General features: G+C 36.6%; 1 protein-coding gene across 1 annotated transcript in view; it reads left to right on the plus strand.

The window, feature by feature from the left end:
• The window catches only part of CSMD1 (CUB and Sushi multiple domains 1), a 1,244,565-nt gene that overhangs the window by 1,120,083 nt on the left and 102,779 nt on the right, over positions 1–21,703 (plus strand). The window contains exons 47-49 of the mRNA XM_049818613.1: positions 4,045–4,233; positions 8,407–8,553; positions 19,909–20,097. Of these exons, the coding sequence (XP_049674570.1) occupies positions 4,045–4,233; positions 8,407–8,553; positions 19,909–20,097 (525 nt within the window). The remainder of the gene's footprint in view (positions 1–4,044; positions 4,234–8,406; positions 8,554–19,908; positions 20,098–21,703) is intronic.

Genomic DNA, 21,703 nt, shown 5'->3' on the forward strand with positions numbered 1-21,703 from the left:
TTGTTGTTATTTTTTCAAACCTAGCAAACAAGCTATTTCATTGCCTTTTTTTCTGCTTCTTTTTTTGTCTCTGATGTCCTTTACAAGAAAAAATACATTATTTAAGAACAAAGCAGGTGAAAGAGAAAGGCAGAACAAGTAATTTCTGTGGGGTTTTCATCTTTTTTTTTTTTTCTTCTCCCTGCAATTTCTTAGTCCTGTCTCTTTTTCTTTTTGCAGACCATTCTTATAGTGGCCAATTCTCATTTGGAGCATTTTCAGAGGCTTCTGAGATGCTCACAGTCAAGGTGTCTGTTCTTTCTTAAGTGATTGCCTTTCTTCCTATTCTATAAGATTTCTTTCTCCCAAAGGAAACTAGCAATTTTCACTTCTCTGCATTGGTGACTTTCCTATGTTTTCTCACTGCATTTCCTTCCCTGGCTCCATTTCTTTCGTATACTTGCAGTGAGTTTCTTGAGATAGTGAAGAATATTTCAACACTTTATGACAGTGTTTTGTGGATCACTGTAAACTGATCTCAGGTTTTTTGAACTGTAATTTTTAATCTTATTCTTACTTGAAAATCCTCCACCCCAGATTCCAAAACCTTCATATGCTGCAGTAAGTAAACACAAGTTCATGAAGCTTGTTCTTAAGAAGATGCTTACAGTGCACTTCTTTGGAAATGATACCTGTGGGAACTTCGATGAAAGAGCACCCATGTAAAGGGCTGTGATAAAAACCTTTTAGATGAACCCAACTGTAAGCTTTTCTGAAGAATGTACCATCACACTTTCCATTTTATCACTTGGCTTTAGTTTTGTCTGGGCTGTATCTGTGTAACATCCAGAGTTTATTTGCAGGCCCCAAATCTGTATGACCAGTAAATAATGTCTTTCACGAGTAATTTGACCAATGGTCATTTCGTAACTCCCTAAGATGCTGAGGAAAAGCAGGCAACAAAAGGCAGTTGTATCCTTACCATATCTGCTGTTAGTTTTTAGATATGGCATGTTTACTAAAAACCATTCCAGAGTCATTTGCTGCAGTCCCATATGTTCCTTCCAAATCTCCTGCGCTTTGCAACTACTTTTTTGTCATGTTTAGTTGATCGTGACCATTTCTTAAAGCACAGTTTATCCAGGGAAGTGGTAGTTTTTCAGTTTTGAAAAGAATCACTGTATTTTGCTGTGAAAAGTCTGACAGCATTACTGATTTCTCCAGGATACTTGTAATTTACAACTTTGAAAACCAGCTGTTAATCCACAAGTTGCTCTAGTAGACTTCAACATTATAACAAACATTCTTATGAAGCCAATACTGGATCAGTAAAAGTCATCTTCTTTTCTTAAAAACAGTCTTGTAGCTTAAGCAAATGATACTGCGGGGTAAAGGAGGTTCTGGAACTGTGTCATGTCAGCTACCCTTCATCACTGATGAGCACTTTTACTGCATGTCTGACTGGAAATGCCACATAGCTAGCCAAACTTCTGCTTGGGAGTAAGTCTCAGGTATTTAACTAAGGGAAAATAGTTACTGTTTTTTATCTGACAATATGTTTCTGCCCAATGTTGTTCCATGATAATTTGCTGGTTTACTTGTACTTTCTGCAGATTCATGAGACAGAGCACTTGCTGACTGTATTTTCTCATGTTATTCTTCTCTTATTGTGAAGTATATAGGAAGTCAAAGTAACTGTGTGTTTCATTTTAAGCTAATGAGAAAGAGAAGCTACTGTCATGAAATACACGCAATGCTGTATTCTTACACAGAAGCTTGAGTGAAATTTCTGGGTGTAATTTGGCTTCAGGTGTTTCTATCTCAAGAGGCAATTCCTGAATTAAAATTGTCAAAAGGATTCTTACTACTTTATATACCATTACCCCATAGGCTTTCTTTCTCGTAGGATGCCTTCTATGAAAAATGGTTTTACCTTTTAGAGATATCTCTGCTATAGCCAGTGCTGTCAAGTGATAGCAGAAAAGGACACATGCCAAGGAAAAATTATTTGCTTGCCATTTTTTCCCCAGCCCGCACCTTGTTCTCCCTGCTTGATGGTATATTTTCACTTGCATATTACATCCCTCCTTTTCACAGGCTGACATTTTTCTCTGACTGAAGAAATTTTTTAGCTAAACAAGATGAGGGGGAGGAGAGGAAGAGAAGGTTTCAAAAATCTAATATTTCTTCCTGCATTTGCTGGCATGATAATGCTACATATATTAGAGTAGACTGAAGAAGAAAAGGTTATGACAAAAATGAGTAATAAGTAGTTTTTACTTTTTCATACTTTCCCCCTTCTTATATCCCTAAATAATCAGAGTGGCTTTTAGAGAAGTGATTTATAATTTATGCTATATTATAAAAAAAAATCACAACTGAAGAAAGATCACCCCAACTTTTGTGCTGAAGGCTCAACCTGTAAGTCAGATCTAGGGAAGTCTTGGAACAGTCAGAAAAGAACCGTTGTGATTTTTAGTTTCTTTTTTCTAAATTTTGGTGCCATTAAGAAATTGTTAGTCCGCAGAAAATGAGTTTGTAAGTTAAGTTTGAAACTAATATCTTTCTCACTTAATGTATCATTATTTAAAATATTCTAAAGAATCTGGGACAACAAATGGAACGTTGTATTGTTGCACTTGGGCATGTACACTTTCTCTTACCTTCCTCACACAAGTCTGGCAAACTCTATCCAAGTTAGAGAAAGGACAGGAATAAGGCAGCTTCTCAAAGGTAAAGGTCTATGAACTATGTAGGAAAGTGATGGTTCATTTATATGTGAATTAATTGATTAAATTCCTATTTTGTTTGCATTGTTGCTTCTGGTGGAGGGTTCAGATTTGTGTATGGAACAGAAGGTAAAGACTGGACATCTTTTATAAAATATAATTTCCTTCTCTTATGCTTAATGTCTTTGAGAGGACAATTAAAGTCCCGATACTGTTTTCCAAAAGTTTACATCAAAATTCTTCTTAGCTACAACTGAACCTAAATTTCACCTACGAGTTTGTAGAAGGCCAACTAAGGGAAATGGTCCAGTTTTTTATGTTTGTTTCTGATAGTTACGTGTGGTTTTTCCCCTGTAACATTCCCCACCCCAATCATTTTCCCTCTGTTGTTACATTTTTCATTTTTCCTATACCCTTTAATTTATGCAAGTACTTGGGTACTGTGCTAGACAGCTTCCAGGAATGCATTTCTATCAAGATATATTTGTGAATCTGACACAAAAAAAAATTGTTAAAATGCACATATATTATGAAACTGTGTACAAAATGTATCAGACTTCAACAGCGAAGACATGAAAAAATCAGTCCTGCATGAGAGGCAAAATGTTAAAGAAAAACACTGACCAACAAAAGAATTTCTTAATTAAAACCAGCATTTAGGATATAAAATTCACAGCATTTTAATACAGTATACTCTTTGTCATATGCAGACATCATAAACGCCTATGAATACCAGGTGAAATTGTTTATGAGTTTGGAGTTTAAATAGTAGGGGAAGTGGTTGCTGAGATGGTCTTACTTAGTTGACTTGGAGTGTTCTGTATCCAAAAGAAACCCTTTGTGTGCACAAAACATGTATGCTTTCAGTTGATCTGGTGTGCCTAGAAGTTCCAATATGTTGTCATGTTTATGTAACAGACTTCATTCTTAAATGTGGGAGGGGTTTTTTAGACCTCAGATAGAAGACAGCTACCAGGTTTCCAAATAAAAATTTTACCAGGCCTTTTACCTCACCTGTGTGAATGATCACACCAGCATATGTGAATCCCTTAACTGTAAACCCTTTGGGCTGTGTCACATTTCTGGATGAATGCTTTACTGTAATTAGTATCCTGTTTCATAAACGCAAGGTTTATAAAGGTAGGTGGTCCTGTTTCTGTTTGTGGTAAAGGGAACTTTATTGTTCCTTCCATCTAGAATACGATTTTAACACGTTTTCATTTGGAAACTGAACCTCAAGCATACATATCTCTGAAAAATAATACTGGGTTTTTTTCATGGAAAGGAAATGCTTTATTTCATTGCTACTCTTGTTTTCTTGTTGTGTCCTTTCTAGCACAATGTCCAGCAAATGAAATCCGTACAGAATCATCAGGAGTGATCCTCAGTCCAGGTTACCCAGGCACCTATCCCAATTCTCAGACCTGTTCTTGGACTATAAAGGTTGATCCAGGATATAACATCTCCATCTTTGTAGAAATGTTTCAAAGTGAAAAGCAATTTGATGAGCTGGAGGTATTCGACGGTAAGAGAGTTGTAAATTCTGTCTAACCATACAAGAACAAATATCAGGTCAAGTGGGGCTTGATTTCAAATTGTTGGTTTCATAATGCAGTGATACATCTGAAACTTAAACAATAGTCCAGTATTTCTATTCCTTTTGCCTTAAATCTAAATCTGTTAGCCAATTAAAGTTTTTTATAGATGTATTCAAGACAAAGAAGATTTTAAATTTTCTTAGATGTTGTTAGAGGAGGAGCAGTAGCAGCTGCAGCATCCTTATGAAAACCACACCACTTTCTGTTTCCTGGGAAATGTATGGAGGTGTCTGAAAGGGGAAGTTATCATGCTGGTTTGTAATGGATCATTTCTGGTGAGGAAATATTTTGGGGTCATAATTCCATTTGTCCAATTTAATAACATTATTTGAGTCCCAATACTTAAATTTGAGTCCAAATACCTAGTCTACTTTCTCCATGGCATTGCAGAACCAGTGCTGCACATTGTTTGAATATACCCCTGTTAAAGTATTTGACCATCTGTTTTAGGGCAAAGAGTAGAGAAATGACAAAAACTCAGTTTCTAGAGTGTTACTCATAGCAGCACCTCTCAAAGGGCCCTATTTAATTAACAGGCTATTCTTATTTTCTACTGAATTCTGAGCTTATTATAACTTGTTCTGTTCTCATTGATTGATGAGAATAACTAGTCTCTGATTGTTCTTTAATATATTTTTATTCATTTGGAGACCATTATCCTATCTTCCCTCATTAACCAAGAATATATGATAACTATGATAGAACTGATTAATACTCACTATGGGAGTTTCATAACATGAAAAATATTAAAAGGTCATATCTCTTGAGGTATCTTGTTCTAAGTATTTTTCTTACGTAGTAGGTTTTTAATGTCTAAAATTATTATTTTTTTCACTTTTTGATAACAGCATTTTGAAAAAACCCACAATATTTTTCATTCTTTTAAAAATGGCAGTTCATTAGCAATTTTTTTTTTCTTTATAATGTGTGTGTTGGTCCATGTCAGGTTAGTGGAGAAAATAGTCTGAATATATCTATTAAGACTGTCTTTTCCTCTGCTCTATTTTCTATTTAACATCAAGACAATATGTAGCATGCCTGGAACTTTTCTAGTGGTCTGATCACTTTGTTTTCTTTTGAAAAACTCTGTTGAAACTGCTTCAAGTTCCCAATGAATATTTTTGTTTTCTTTCTTATGCATTTAAATTTAATGGAACCAGATTATCAATAATAGATCTGGGAGAAGAATTATCATAGTTACTACATTTTTAAGCATTGTCATTTCATGACATGAAATCACGTTCTTAGAAATTCATCTCTAGTGCAGCTCTACTGAAGTCATTTTTTCTACCACCTACCAGCAAACTTAAATGAGAAAGATAATGGCATATTTATAGCCTCTCAATACAGTGCCATGTAGAGATTCCTGAGCTAGCTGTCAACAAGTTGATATTTAAATATGGCACATTGCAGTGCCTTGCAGAGATACTTGCTTGTGTCCCTGTGGCCACATTAGCAATGTGCTTTGCTAGGCTAATTAGTTCTACCTCTCATCATGATGAGTTTGTTGGGGCAGAAGGCAATGCTGATGTGGCTATACTGTTTCCAGTGATGGATATAACTCAGACTAGCTTGTTCAGAGCTAGCTTAGGTATTTCCCTCTATTGCTTCATTTTGCAATAAATATATGCCATATCCTGTATGGTCCAAAACAGCATACCTTTATTTAGGTTAGTAGAACTGCACTGATCTATCTACAGCAAGTAGAGGTACGTCACCAAACTTTACACAGAAACTATATAAAGATTGGCAAGACAACTTTTAGAGAAATAGTATTTGCTAAGGCACAGGTCTCTGGTTACTTTATAAGGCAGCTTCAGAATGCAAACCAAAATAGTGACTACACCTAACTGACTACATTGTAAATTGTGGTACTTCAGCAGCTGGATGATGATCAGTATAGGCATACAGTCATTCCCGCTCAGTCATACTGTTAGGAAGTCCCCATCTGTATTGTAAACCAGAGAAGCCATATATGTACCATGAATATAATTATTAAAGGCTTTTGAACTTGAGAACACTGTATTAAGGCTGCTCACACTGAATAGTGTTCATTTAACACAGCAAATATTCTTCAATTATTTCTTTTTTCTCCCTGAAATAAATCAACAAAATTCTGTCACTGAAAATAGACAGAAATGTCAACTTTTACCTAATATTCAGGAAACCATCATATGACAGATCAGCACACAGAAGTAGAGTATTTATTCCCTTATATAGACAAACTCTGAAATAATAATAAAAATATCAGACTCAAGAACACCTAAGTCATGCTGCTGACTTCCATGAACATCATCTGAAGAGCTGCCTGCTAGGTAAGCTATGGAAACTGAAACTCAACTTCAGGAAAAATGAAGCAAACTAAAATACATTGAGTCATTCCTCTGATCGCCCAATGGCTAAAAAATGCAGTGTGGCATGTGGTGCTGTAAACTAATTTCATGATCACTAATAAGGGAAGATTCTCACCTCTTCATGTGTAGGAGATCTTTATTTGTAATTGTACTCTTTTAGCTCCTTTATTTGAGAATTTGGAAAGAAAATATATATTCTAAATTGTAACAAGTAGTGTATTAAACAGATTTTACAAAACCCAGGGTGAAGCACGAGAAATGAAATGAATTGTCATGTTCTAAATCACTTTTTCAAGCAAAATAGGAATTGACCTCAGCAGTCCTCATCATTTATCCTACACTGTAATCATCAAACACTAACTCTCTAATATGAAAAACAAACAAGCCGTAAAGCATTTTGATGAGGGCATGCTGTGTCTAAAGCTCTGCTAATTTGTTCTTGTTTTGTATATGTATTTATTGTTTAGAATTTCTTTAGTAATACTTACGTAGTTCTAATGTTGTCATTATGGTGACTGAGCTGCAATTCCTAAGAAATGGGAGGTTGTCTTAATCTTTATGGTTTGTTGTGGTTTCTATAGCCTCCCTTTTGTACCTTAAATGTCCCAACCAGAAAATATTCTTCTTGGCCTGGAGGGGGAGAAGGCTGACAACAATTGTATTCAATTTTTAGGTGCCATTTGATTCAGTTTTATTTTTGTGTTTTCATGCAACATAAGAAGAGCTGATCAGGCTGCAGCTGCTCAAACTCAGCAAAAATGAAAGAAGCAGCCTCTTTATTTGAAATAGCTGCTGTGGCCAAGATAATGTTGAACATGGCTTTCCTAAACTTGAAAAACATAGAGGCAAAGGCGTAGTGAGCATATGAAAGGGAGCGGTTCAGCTGGAGAAATCATAACCTTTATATGGAAGAAGATGCCATTTCATGTTTGAGAAAGCTTTCAGTTGGAGATTGGTTTGACATACAGATTTTTATTCTTTTTTTCTCTTGCATACATGTTGTTTTATTATATAGTTAGCCCTCAGATCATTATTTGTGTTTCTAGGGTTTTATTGTGCTGAAGATATTGTGGTCTAGTGCCAGGACACATTTTTTCAGCATGCTGTATTTACCATAAGTGTGTATTTTTTTACATTAAAATAATACTATAATAAGCACACTATCTTTTAACAGAACTGAGTCCTAATGAAGTTATGTATTGTAAATTCATACTACTTGTACATATGTGTATTCCACAGTGAAACCCTGGTGAACTTACATGGGACAGACCATTTTTTAGCTAATATTTTCACTATGTAGTATGGTGGTGTTTAAAATTATACAAGCTGTACAATGTCAAAGAACGTATAGAATTGCTACCACTCACTAATAGTGAAAAGAGCTTAAATAAATAATAGATAGTAAAGGACAAGGAGTAGAAACATAATCTCATTCAAAGTAATAGGACGCAATAAAAATTATTTTTTAAAAATCCACTAATTTGTCAGTGTTTATGGAAAAAACACTCATGTTATATTTCAGTTTGTTTGTACCAAGATTTTTTATTCTGCCCTCTAGTGAAAACCTAAAACTGGATAGGTAGTTTAAATAGAGATCTGTTAATTATTTCACTGGCAATGATGTGACAGGTTGTTTCCTATTCTTTCCTTGTATATTCACATTCACAGCTGAGTTAAAATATGGAAAGGATTACTTAAACTGGTAGTACTTTAAAACTTCAATGGTTTCTTTGTTCATCTTTGAAGGTTCTTCTGGGCAAAGCCCTTTACTGGTTGCTTTAAGTGGAAATCATACCGGACAACTGAACTTTACAAGCAAAATGAATCAGCTATATCTTCGCTGGTCAACTGATCATGCAACCAGCAAGAAAGGATTCAAGATCCGTTACTCAGGTAACTGTTAATGATTTCCATTAAATTATACTTCATGGTTACATATACTATTTAGCATCACACTAGACTTTGTAATACAGTGTCTGTTTCTCTAAAGAGAACTGATTATAATGTACATTTTGAGGATGTGTAATCACTCTATTGCAAGTTCAAAGTAAGCATTCTCCATTGTTTCCCAGTTTGCCAAAGCTTTCCAGATTAATACCTCTCCAGTGAATACTTCTGTTTGTAACGTGCTATCTTGTCTTACCAGACCTGGAGCAAGGCCTTTGAAATGTAGTGGGAGGGATAGCCCTTAGATTTACACTAGAGTACTCAAGAGTGAGAATTATTGATCCTGAAATGGTATATGGTACTCCACCTGCAATTCAGTGCACAATTATTAGGTTTACAATTTCCTTGAGTTGCAGTTCACAACTCTTATTAATATGCTTTTCTTCATGTACAAATAAATGGAAAACCAGGGTGAAAAAAAATCCCTCACTTCTTCAACAGGCTGCATGTGAATCTGGTGTTGTGGTGACATGAAAATATGTAAACAGTCTATCTAAATAGTGTTAAAAATTATCCCTTATTAAGAAAAAAAATCAGTTACCAGTATTGCAATACTGGATTATACTCTATGTATAGACATATTGACCCTTATTCAGTTTACAGCCTATTTAAGATGTTTTCACACATACCTCTGCAGACACATTGCTCATGAAAGACTTGGCTTAGGGATCTTTTACGTGATGTAAATAGTGAGAGAGAGAGAGAGAGAGGTGATAATTACTGTCTGTTCTTAACATTTGCTTTTTCTGTGTTTGGACTTGATTAACAATGTAAAGGTTGTGTGTGTTAATTTTGGTGGCTATTAATTGTCAATATAAATTAAGTAGAGAAAGGAATACTAAGAATGTTTTAGAAGAATGTTTTATCATGCACCAGGTATCTCCCATTTAGGCAAGCTAAATGCCATTTAGGGAGATGATTTTCACAGAGCTCACTCCTTTCCATCCATGCACTGGCCATCAAACCTTTGGAAATGTTCTCTTGTAACTGAAACTGAAGATCAGGGATGAGCTCAGAGTGTAATAATGATCATTGTCTTGGGGACTTAAGAACTATAAGCAGAACTATGAGCAATCAGGAAAAAAGCCAGTTAGTAAAAGCATTATCTCCACCTTGCGTCCAGCATTTGGAATATTACTACAGACAAACTGAAGCTGAGGGACAGGGGAAAAGGAAGTTGTTTTCAAGCATACCGGAGATTCATTTAGTTTTTCATAGGGAAAAGGCAATTTCAGGACCTAACAGATGGATTGAGAGTGTGGAAGAAGGAACGAAGAGAATCTGTCACATAACCCTCAGATGTGTGGCAGTAAAGGGAGAGGGCATTCTGTCTTGAATTTAAAGTGAGGAAGGAATATCAGGGTTACAAGAATAGACTTCATGTGAAGGATTTATTTTGTAAGTATCAAATTATTAAGGAGACTGATTTTTGAGGAATGGGAAATTATTTGACACCTTTGTGTGTATGCAAAACATGTTTTTCAGTAGTGAAGAAGTGGTCTGTCTAGTTGCTGGGCTCAATTCATTGATTATTATGGCAATAGCCACAACTAATAATAACACTGGGGGACTGGAGAGAGATACGCAGTCCTTATGGCTATGTTTTAGGAAAAAAAACAACTGTTTTGCTTTTTCTGCTTCACTAAGAGTCACTGCCTGCATTTTTCTCTAAACTTCTATACATTTTATATGAGATTCAATGGAAATAATCAGCATGAAAGAAGAGTAACAGTGAGCAGCAGCATAAACAATTGGATGTGAATCTTAATGAGGGAAAGCAACATCGTGAAAGTAGGAAAAATACAAGATCCCAAAAAGGCTATTGATACTGTGGCAGCTGTGACTGAGCCAGCAGGCTTCCTTATAATGAAGAACCTATTGAAATGAATTACTGCCCTCCCACAACCCTCCCCTTCTTCCCCAGCTATGCCTGTGCACAAAATTTTGCAAATTGTACTTTTGTCACAACTAGATTTCATTTGTAGATACAAATTTTCTTCACTTTTAAAATGTGCTAGAAGCTTTCAGAAGAAGGCTTAATATTTTCTGTAGCATGCAACTTTACTTGTGCAAGCTATTTGTCTAATGTCACTTGTATGTTTTCTATCTTGCCATTTAAGGCTTTTTGCTAAATCTTAGAAAAGACCTATAGCGTTACGGCAGAGTGGTATTCTTTTAAGGGCTTTAACATATTATAGAGGCACTGGCATGATTTTAATCCAAATAATAAATTTCCTAACTGTAATAACACCTAGGTATTGAATGATCTTTTTCTTAATCTAGTGAGTATCTGTATAGCATAGTGAAACTAGGAGGGGAAGCATCGGTTAAAATTTTTGCAGCTCTAGGGAAGTAAACCCTTTTTTCTTTTAAGGGATGTAGTATGGTAAAATCACTAAAATGGATGCCAAAAATATAAGGAAAAGGTATTGTATGCAGAAACACTCTCTCTTTTCTTTTTTTTTTAAATGCTTGCTTGTTGTTTTGTAGTGCTTGAACTGGTGCAGCTGGGTTCCACCAAAACTGTGCAGTTTATTACAGATGAGGAAGATCTGTTAGTACAGAAAGTGGGACTTGCTGAGCCCAGGCTAGGAAACTCACTCTGTAAGAGATGAAAGTTTTAAAATGCTTTGAAAGACACCTGCAGAATATGCTTCTTGGCATTGTTCTCCCTCAATAATTTATAACCCTGCATGCACATTCCTACCCAAGCAAGGTAGAATAAAAGTGTAACAAAGAAGAGGTGGGTTATTTTATTTTAAGTAGTGGTGGAAGGAATGAAGGTGCACTACAGTACTTGGCACATCTGCTGGAGGCACGGTGATTTGGGAAGCAGAGGGATACTCTTAGCTTGCTACTTTGCAAGTTGACATTGCCTCTCTAACATTTACAGGCTTCTGTTTGACTTCTGGTTAGTCATTCAAGACTAAATAAGGCAAGTGGTTACTTAGCTAATTTGTAATTGCCTGCCAATAGAACTTTATATATATATATATATATATATATATATATATATAAAACCCCACCATAGATCTCTATTTTACCTTAAGTATTGGGTTTGCCTGGCAAGGTTTTGGTAGCAGAGGGGCTGCAGGGGTGGCTTCTGTGAGAAGCTGCTAAAGGCTTCCCTTGTGTCTGGTAGAGCCAATGCCAGCCGGCTCCAAGGTGGTCCTGCCTCTGGCCAAGGCTGAGCCCATCAGCGATGGTGGCTGTGCTTCTGGGATAACAGATATAAGAAGGGTGAGAAGTTGCCACACAACAGCAATTACGGCCAGAGAGACGATTAAGAACATGTGAGAGAAACAGCCCTGCAGACCCCCAGGTCAGTGCAAAAGGAGGGGAGGAGATGCTCCAGGCGCCGGAGCAGAGATTCCCCTGCAGCCCGTGGGGAAGACCCTGGTGAGGCAGGCTGTGTCCCTGCAGCCCAGGGAGCTCCACGGGGGAGCAGATCTCCATCTGCAGCCCGGGGAGGACCCCACGCTGGAGCAGGGGGACGCCCCCCACGATGGCTGAGACACCATGGGAAAGCCTGTGCTGGAGCAATCTGTGACTGAAGGACTGCAGCCCATGGAAGGGACCCACGTTGGAGAAGTTCATAGAGGACTGTCTCCCGTGGGAGAGCCCCCCCGGTGGAGCAGGGGCCGAGTGCGGAGTCCTCCTCCCCCTGAGGAGGAAGGAGAGGCAGAGACAAGGTGTGAGGAACTGACCCCAACCCCCATTCCCCGTCCCCCTGTGCCACCGGGGGGAGGAGGAAGAGAAAACCGGGAGTGGGTTTGAGCCGGGAAGGAAGGGGGAAGGTGTTATAAGGTTTTGGTTTTATTTCTCATTACTCTGATTTGATTGGTAATAAATTAAAATAATCTTCCCCAAGTTCAGTCTGTGTTGCCCGTGATGGTAATTGGTGAGTGATGTCTCCCTGTCCTTATCTCGACCCACAAGCGTTTCATTATATTTTCTCTCCAGCTGAGGAGGGGAGTGATAGAGCAACTTGCTGGGCACCTGGCCTCCAGCCAAGGTCAAACTACCACACCTTTATTCTGCTCTTTTAACCTCATCTGTTATTGCAAGAAGCTTAATTCTTCACCATTCATTTCATCTTATTTTTAAGCTTTGTACCTGTGAAACAACTGTTCCTATTTCTTCCTTATTTCCATTCAAAAGAAAAGGCTATTGATTGCTTTGGTTTTGTCTTTACATTTTCCAGTAGCTGGTTAGAAGTGACAAGGCAATTGTATGAAGAATTTCATCAGTCTTTATAATTGTTTATTCTGTGGTTCCTAAACTTTTAGGTGGAGATTTGCTGTTGTAAATACAGCAGGAATGTCACAGAATGGAGGGTTATACTGTACTTTGAATCAGGAGAAATATTAACAGGATCATTCATAGATGTTGAACCATCAGTAAGAACATCTGTACTATAAATAGCAGGTTATTTAGTCAGATATTTCATTTTTGAAGATGCAGACATTCACAGTAATATCACTAAAGAGGGAAAAGGCCTTTGCAAATTTACCTTGCTGTTTTCATACTGTGTACTTGTTAGATTTAAAGATAAACTGCAAAAGAAAAAGAATGACAGCCAGACCCTTTTTTATTGTCTGGTTGAGTATTGGGATTTTTTATTCCATACATTATAAAGTGAAAAATAACATATGGAATGGATGGTCCATTAATTAAGGAAATGTTTTAGTAATCAGAAGAGATATGGTTAGTTTTCTTGTGTGACCATACCTAATTACTTAAGCCAGTGTCTGATTTTTTATCTATAAAGTGAGAATGTCTAAAGTGAGAATGATAGTAAAACTCTGCCTTATTGGATATTTAAAGAATAGCAGCACAAAGGACGTAAGATCCCCTGGTAATATGATGATGAAAACAAGTAAGTATCCAAGAGGGAAATTTAGAAGGAAGCAGTGGACTAAGCTGTGACTTTTTATCTGTCAACAAAAAATCTAGCATGTAAGTGAAATGAAGGCAACATGGGATTTGAAGGAAGTTTTTTTGTTTATTTATAGTTTTGAACTTAGAACTGTTTCAGTAAGTAGTTATAAGTATCTTCTTCATGTATGTTTTTTGGACTATTGATCAAAGATACTGCTGGGAAATTAAGTCCTTTGCTAAAATAAATTCTTAGAGAAAATGTCTTATTATTCACAGTGAGACTGAGATTTACAAAATCATCGAGGAGTTTTGGACATCCAGTTCCAAAGAACATTAATTTGGAATTGGGAGTTACTTAATTGAACTTCCCTTAGACAGAGTGCCTCAAACAGCAAAAAAAAAAAAATCTTAGCATAAATGTTTAAATGTTCCAGCTCTTAAGAGAATATGTGTTGTGAAAGGAAAAGTATGGTTGTGCAAATGCAAAATCATTGTTTATCTATGCTGCTGTCCACACATCAGTTGACTAGTGATATGTGATTTATCTAGGCAGTTATTACCCTGTTGGTCTTCGGTTGCAAGTGACAAATGGACATTGTGATTCTAAGTGAACTGAAAATATTCAGTATGTTGCCTTGCAAAAAACACTCGTGTTTAAGAGGCCTTGAAAGAATGTGGATGCTTTGTCATTTGGAAAAGTAAATTAAATCTGTAAATGTGAAGCTACTTCGGGTCACCGGAACAGCTTCATAGAAGTTTATCACATTTTGTGGTAAAACATTGTCATTCCTAGATGAGAGCACTCCTGTGTCATTGCACCTATATCTGCTAAGCCTCATGAAGTTCCAGGACAGATCCCCTCTCAGAAACCAGCTGGGAGAAAAATGGCATTTTTATTTTAGTTGTCCTTGGTACAAGGCTGTGATTTTTTATAAGCACTCAATAGAGATTCCTGCTTAAACCCAGAATTTTCAGTTTGCTGGCAGTAACTGTAGTTTTTGGTCTGACATTCTTTAAGCATTTGCTTACACTCCAGATCTTCAGACATTTTTTGTGTATTGCGTTGTGTGTGGTTCTTCAGTTAAAATGTCCGTTCCTGATCCTAGAAGATATTGTGTTTGCTTAATCCTGGACTCTGAAGGGAGTTCCATTTAAAGAACAGATTAAAAATTACCAAACTGTAAATTAAGAAGGGAATTTATGGAGTATTATCAATATTCCTTCACTGTCTCAACAAGTGTTAATGTCTTCAACAAGATTTTTCAGAGTTGTAAAATAAAAATCCATCTTCAGAATTCTAGATAATTTGCTTCAAATGCTTTCCTTCTTTTCATGCTATGTATAGCTTAGACATAATAAATTGTCTGAGTATCAGACTATTCATATTTCACTGCCTTTGCAGCACAAAATACTGGGAGTTTTGGTAGGGCTTTTACATGCATAAGAACTACAGGCACTGCTTGCCTGCATCATAGCTGGCTTCTGACATACTACCTGCCTGCTGCCACTACTTTAAAATGTCATTAATCAACATTTCTGTAGGGGTAGGAGGTGGATCTGATCTATGTTTTAAACATAAGTTATCCATACTGTTAACAGTCATGGAATTGTAAAGTTTGGTAATCTGTGGGCACAGCCCCTTTCTGGTATGTGGGATCCTTTCTGTACTGTCCTCTGCTGAACTATTCATTGTACTTCAAGGAATTCACCTCACTTCATGCAGTCCCATTCACCATACCTGGTTTGTCCCAAACCTCACACTCATCCTGGTCAAAATACCTCTGCCAAGCCAGTCTATCTGTGCTGCCCAACCTTTCTGTCTGATCTCCATCCTTGATTCACCCCTCCCTACAAATCACAGTCTACTTTTAGTGGTTCTCTGGTAGACAATATAAGATAGTTCTTTATCCAGCTCTTGTCAATCTTTCTCTCCCTTCTAGCTTCCCATCTGAATTTCCCTTGCTTCCTCTTTACAGTGTCTCCCCTAATTCATTATCCTCCTTCTTCCTTGCTGCAGTCCATGATCTTCTCTTTCTCTGTCTTCCACTAGGTAATTCCAATTGATTTTATGTATTTTTCTTTCCAGTTTCTTTCCCTGAATCATACATATGTTTTCCTTCCACCACATTTTATTCTGAACATAATCTCAGTCTCTGATACATCCATCCTTTTGATGCCACTTCTAATAGCTAACCAGGTCCTTCTCTTTCTCTTGTTTCCATCACTGGCTCTTAGCCCCCAATCCCTCCCTCCCTATTTCTTGTCTCAGTGCATAATCTGTCATGACTGTTCTTCCCTCGGGCTCTTAAACATGGTACCTTGGTGTCAAATATTCTTTCTCTCTTTTCTCTAGTTATAGCGCAGCTCATAGCTTTATTTTCACACTTGAACCTCTGCCGTTATCTTTCACAATGTCAGATGACCACAGAGCTTTACCAAGACATCTCAGTTCCCACATCTCCTCTTCCCTATTTCCTCCAGCCCCATGGAGCTGCTGCCATTCACTCAGTGAGACACTTGGGGTGGCAGGAAAAGTAAGCAGTAGTGACAGTAGGTTGAAGTGATGGTTGAGAGCAGCAGATAGACAGGAGTCATCAGGGTAGCTGGGGAAGGAGGCTATGGATTTCTATAGGAAATTTGCAATAATAGCCATTAGGAATTAAGTGTATTTGCCAAAGTGATGTTGAAGTAAATTCTGAGAATTGTTGCTGTTCTGTGTTCCTGTTGTGTTCTTATATCAATTTCTTCTTCTTAGTTCAAAAGATTTTTTTTACTTGATTTTTTTCTGAACACCACTTAGGTCACTGGAGAGCTTAAGATATGCCTTTGGGTTCTGGGCATTGTTAATTGTTACAACATAAGCAACAATTATGACTGATAGATTTCCCCTGTGGCCTCCCATGAGATTTTCAGTATTTTGACGTCATTCTGTGTAATTTGGCATCCTGATTGTCCCATATTTCATGCCATTTTAAAGCTGATCTCTTTGGAGGTTCATATATATTATATATTGTTGAAATTAACCACAGCTAAAAAAATGGCAGGAAGTTCCATGGTAATCAGAATGCAAAGTACAACCTGTTACGCTCAAAATCTTGTTACGGGTAAAAAACCTATGCTTTATATGTCTAGCCAAGAATTTAGTGTCAGTATAACTGAAATGTTAGCAGTAAATAAAAGAATTACTTGTCTAGATTAAATGGTTATAGGAAAGAAAGAAGAATAAAGAATAAATGAAAGCTACTATACAGAAAAACAGTATGGTTAGAATTGTTATACACAGACTTCCCATTATCTAACCTTTTCCCTGGTGCTATGGTCATGCTTCCGTTGCTCTTCGGAAACCCAAGATCGACAGCTTCAGTTTGGTGTTTGTATGTTGGGGGAGATACTGTAGCTCATCAGCAGCTAGAGTCCTTCAATGGGAAAAGTGTAATGTTGATGATTTCTTCCTCGCTCTAGGATCCACTTAGGATCATTTTTGTTCACTAACACGTTTTTACACTCTGCTGTTGGTCAAGTTCAAGTTACACATGATTTTACTATATGTAGTCCATTTTACATGTAGTTACTATTTCTTTGCGCTTTGACCTACGCCTGAAAACCATTTTTGCCCAGCTCTGAGTTATAGTTTTTTTAACTGACCACTGGTGAGTTGTGTGTAGCTTTAGACGGTGCACAGCTTGTCACCCTCTTATCGTACCATGCCTGTACTCCTCTACACTCTATCCTGTGTCCTCACGTCTCAATGCCTCTGCTGTTACACCAGGCCTGTGTTTGTCTACACATCACCATGGTGGAGTCCTAAATATCTTATTCTACACAGAATAATTACTTGTTACAATTACCTATATAAAGCTATGATTGCACCATAAAAAGATAATAGAAAATTACAAACATAATTCAGAAGTAATACAAATTAGGCATACCCACCCACCCACCCAGAAGGAAAGAAATCTGTTAATGCTGAACAAAGTAAAAACAAAGCTGCATGCAGGTCAGAAAAGGTTGAGACAACACAAACCTGAAAAACCTTGGTCTTGAGAACTTGCAAACTCAGTACAAAGTATTTGACCTGTTACTAGCAAAGGCAATACTGCATTACTGGGCTACAGGATTACACATCATATGGCAAATACTTTCTCTTTAGAATTGCAGTACTGAGGAGAACAATCTGGAGTTTTGTCTGAATGGCATATTATGTTTAGGACTCACCTGCTATTCTTAAGGTCTCCTAGGATATTTCAAATTAATTAGTGCTTAAGAAGCTACTGAAGATGACTTCAGTGGTCTTAACCACTGAACTTTTGGTCTTAACCAGCTTGTCTTGCAATAACAATATAAATTTTTCTTCAACAGGTTGAAAAGAAAATTAAAGCCATGTTTATTGTGCTTCTTTAGCTGTCAAACCCCCTTTTAAATTTAAAGAGTATTTTTAGTGATTTATTTAATTTATTTAGGAGTGTAACTGAATGTCACTCTGCTTATAAGAGATACAGAACATGACCCCAGACAACTGTTTTACTGGACCATCGTAGTTTACTGATTTTCATCCTGGTTTTTGGTTTTTTCCTTTTTGAATTAGTTTTTTTTTCAAATAATCCCCCAAGTGAAAGAATATATAAAAATGACATTTCAAGTAGAAATAATGTTGCTTAACTGAGAACTATAATTTGTAGTAGAATCTCAACAGATGGCAACATTTTTCAGCATCTTTAATGTAGGACCTAGTTTTACTCCTTTTGTTGGGTGGCATTTCTTAGAAATATTGACTTTGATACACTGCATCTAAATCTAGACAATTGAAGGAAGCATCTCAGTTAGGAGTCTAATCAACTTCATAGTCTCTCCATAGTCAGTGAACAGAAACATCCATCTTTAGGTGGTAACTGATATCATAGGTGCATCTTAGGGACTTGAAATATATGTATAAAGTAAAAATAAAGAGAGCTAGATTTTGAAAGCTGAAAGAAGGAAATCAAGGATGTGTGCAAGAAACAAATAATATGAAAAATATTTATAGATATAAACCAAATTCTGTAATTATGCACTCCTGAAATAAACCCACAACTTCTACTGGATAATTGTCTGTAGAAAATTATATGAACATCATAGTATGCCTAAGACACATTTCAGTATGGTGTAGAGAGTTACTATTGTAGCAGCAGTTACAGTCTCAGTGTCCTTGGTACTGACGTTTAGTTATCAGTGGAGTTCAACACTGTCTTCCGTGTGAAGAATGTTTGTAGGCTTATTTCAGTGGTGGATGTTCAGCCAGGTTTATTTTCTAGTAGCCATGGTCCTGCCATGATTCTTCTGTAATCTCTGTAAGCTTGACATGGTGCACTGCTGCAAATACGCAGTGACTTGTACATCCATGTGGAGTCAAGGTAATTTTTTCATATTGCTTTTATCCAGTGATAAATGTTTGCATGCAACAAACAGATTTGTGTTAAACTCCACATGTATGTCAAACTGTCCTGTACTTTTGCTTGACCTGGATCCAATTTAGGGAATCATACTCTATCCTTATGTACAGGTATTGCAACCTTGTTTTAAAAAAGCCTGGTCTTTATTACTTATTTTTTGACACAGTTATAAATTTTGTACTTTTTTAACTTCCTCATCACGTCTAAACATTTTGTCTATATGTCACAAGTTCTTGAGTGAAGAAGAAGTTTCTCACAAGTTTCTTCTAAAACCTCGCTGTGGGCAGTATTTGTAGTAGTAGTGATTAAGGTTTCGCAAGGTTTACTTTCATATCAAAACTTAGATTTAAACAAGTGCATTCCATCTTACTTCAGATATAGTGTAAATTCAACATTTAAGAAGCTGCACTCACTTAAATTACATTCTTTTGCTAAAAAATTAATACAATTGTCATGTACTATCTTTGCGGGAACATGTATGTAAAAAATTACATGAATTTTAATCTGAAAAAAGTGCATCTGATGAATCAGTCTATAGTACTTTGTCATGCAAATTTTTAACATATTTGGCAAAACGTTTAATTTTTTACTTAGATGCCTATGTGCACTGGATTTTTTTAAAAAAACTGTTCCTAATTAGTTTTGTATATTGTATAGCTCAAAGAGCAGTTTTATATTTACAAATTTATCAATTTTGAAGTAGACTGTTTACTAAGTGTGATTAAACTTACTGAACAATCTGTGTTTCCTGATTGCAGCTTCTTCATGTACAATTTCATAAACTGGTTTGTGATTATAAACTGTGTTTTTGAACTTCATGACATTTCTGCAGAAGAAGTCTGAATCTTCACTGAGGATTCCAAAAGTAATGTAAAGGATTCTGTACTGATTTTAATGGTATTCAAAGTTTGTACATGTCATAAATAATGTGAACTTTGTAAATTAAGTGTGTTTTATATGTTTTTAATAATGTCCCTTTTTTGGCATTTAGCTCCTTATTGCAGCTTAAACCCTATCTTGAGAAACGGTGGAATTGTAAATAAAACAGGTGGTCCTGCTGGAAGTAAAGTTCGCTATTACTGCAAACCTGGGTATAGAATGATTGGTCACAATAATGCGACATGCAGGCGTCACCAAAATGGCATGTACCAGTGGGATTCTCCTGTGCCAATCTGCCACGGTAAGAGAATGTTTTCTTGTTGAACATGCTTCTATAATTTCATTGCAAAGAATATTTTATGGATCAAAGATACAGCATTGTCAATACTGCTGTATGCTGAGAGATACATTGACATCATGAGTTTATCCAAATACGTATTGATTTGTGTACTTAATGTGTGCAGAGCTGAAGTATTAAGAAGTAGATTAATGCAGTCAAATACAGACCAAAGTAAAAATATTTTTTCAGTTCTTTTTTATTTAGTAAAATACATACCTCTAAAGAGTTCACAGCTCATATTGTTGTTGTATTACGGAACATTTTATAAAATTCAGTAGTTTTCAGGCATTAATTTGATTATTTTAGAAAATCACTTTATAAGCAGTGCTTTGAAGACATAATTTGTAACTTCTGCTTTTTTTTTTTTTTTAATATCCTGGAGTTAGCCAGGGTCTGCTTTAGCTTCTTCCAGACATCCGTTAAGAGTAGTTACCATTTGTCAAATGTTTATAATTTTCCCTGTATGAAAAGCCACGCACAAACTGCAGAGAATAGGAGTAACATAAAGTAGTACAAAGCAGTTAAACACAGTTGGTTTTAGTTAAAAATGCTTTTTCACACATTATTCAGTAAACAGTGGGGACTAAGGAGTTGTATGTCAGATAAGATCAGGAATGTGGGGGAGAGGAGAAAGACTGCAAATTCTATCCATATCATATATAGTCTATTCTACATGTTTTCATTTGTGTCTGCTTCTAGTCTTCTTTGTTTATAGGAAGAAATGTAGTAGTATTCGTATTTAAGACTTATTGGAACTTCTGTGACTAAAGCCTGTGCTTAACTGTTCCTAACTTTGTAAGACATTAACAGCAGTGCTTCATATCTTCTTCAATAAAAGTATTTCGTCTGAGATTCCATCAAGGATGAATCAGGAATTTCTAAAAACAATATAAGATGAAAGTTCTATTTTGTGCCTTAAAAAAAAAAAAAAAGAAAAAGGCCAACTGAGATTTGGCATGATGCTTACTCTTCTGTTGAGGGTGTGTTATTTGCAAGAAAAGTAAAAAGCTGCAGAAATTTGGCTAGACTTTAATAACTTCAAGGAGTACAGTTCATATCTTTTATACAGAGTGATTTGGTAGCTAAATATTTCTTCAGGGTAAGTATTTTCATGCCTAGATGGGCCATGTGGCTACACCCCTACCAGTCCAGGGAGAAGCTCAGGCTGCCAGTGTGCCACAAGCAGGATCTGTGTATCTGTGCTTCCAGACTCCAGGATGTCTTCTGATCCCATATGCCATAATGTATTACGGCATATGCTGCTCTTTGACCTTCCTGAAGGTCACCAAATCATGGGAGAGTCTGTGTGTGAGCTGGGCATGAGGTAAGTTTAGGGACAAGTGCTGCTTTTGGACTTACCTGAAATGCATTTTAGGTGCAGTTTCGGGTGCTGGCATAGGCACTGAAAGCACAGAGACACTTTGCACTAAACAACGTAGAATGATGACTAGGCCTGCAGCTTGGCCAGAAGATCGGGGAAGTAGAGGATGCAATTCTGTTCAAGATTAAGACTAAATTTAAGCATCTGTATGTGAGCTAAAGTTTTGATTAATTTGCTTAAACATAG

Source organism: Accipiter gentilis, chromosome 16 (genome assembly GCF_929443795.1).
Source record: "Accipiter gentilis chromosome 16, bAccGen1.1, whole genome shotgun sequence".
Taxonomy (NCBI): Eukaryota; Metazoa; Chordata; class Aves; order Accipitriformes; family Accipitridae; genus Astur; species Astur gentilis.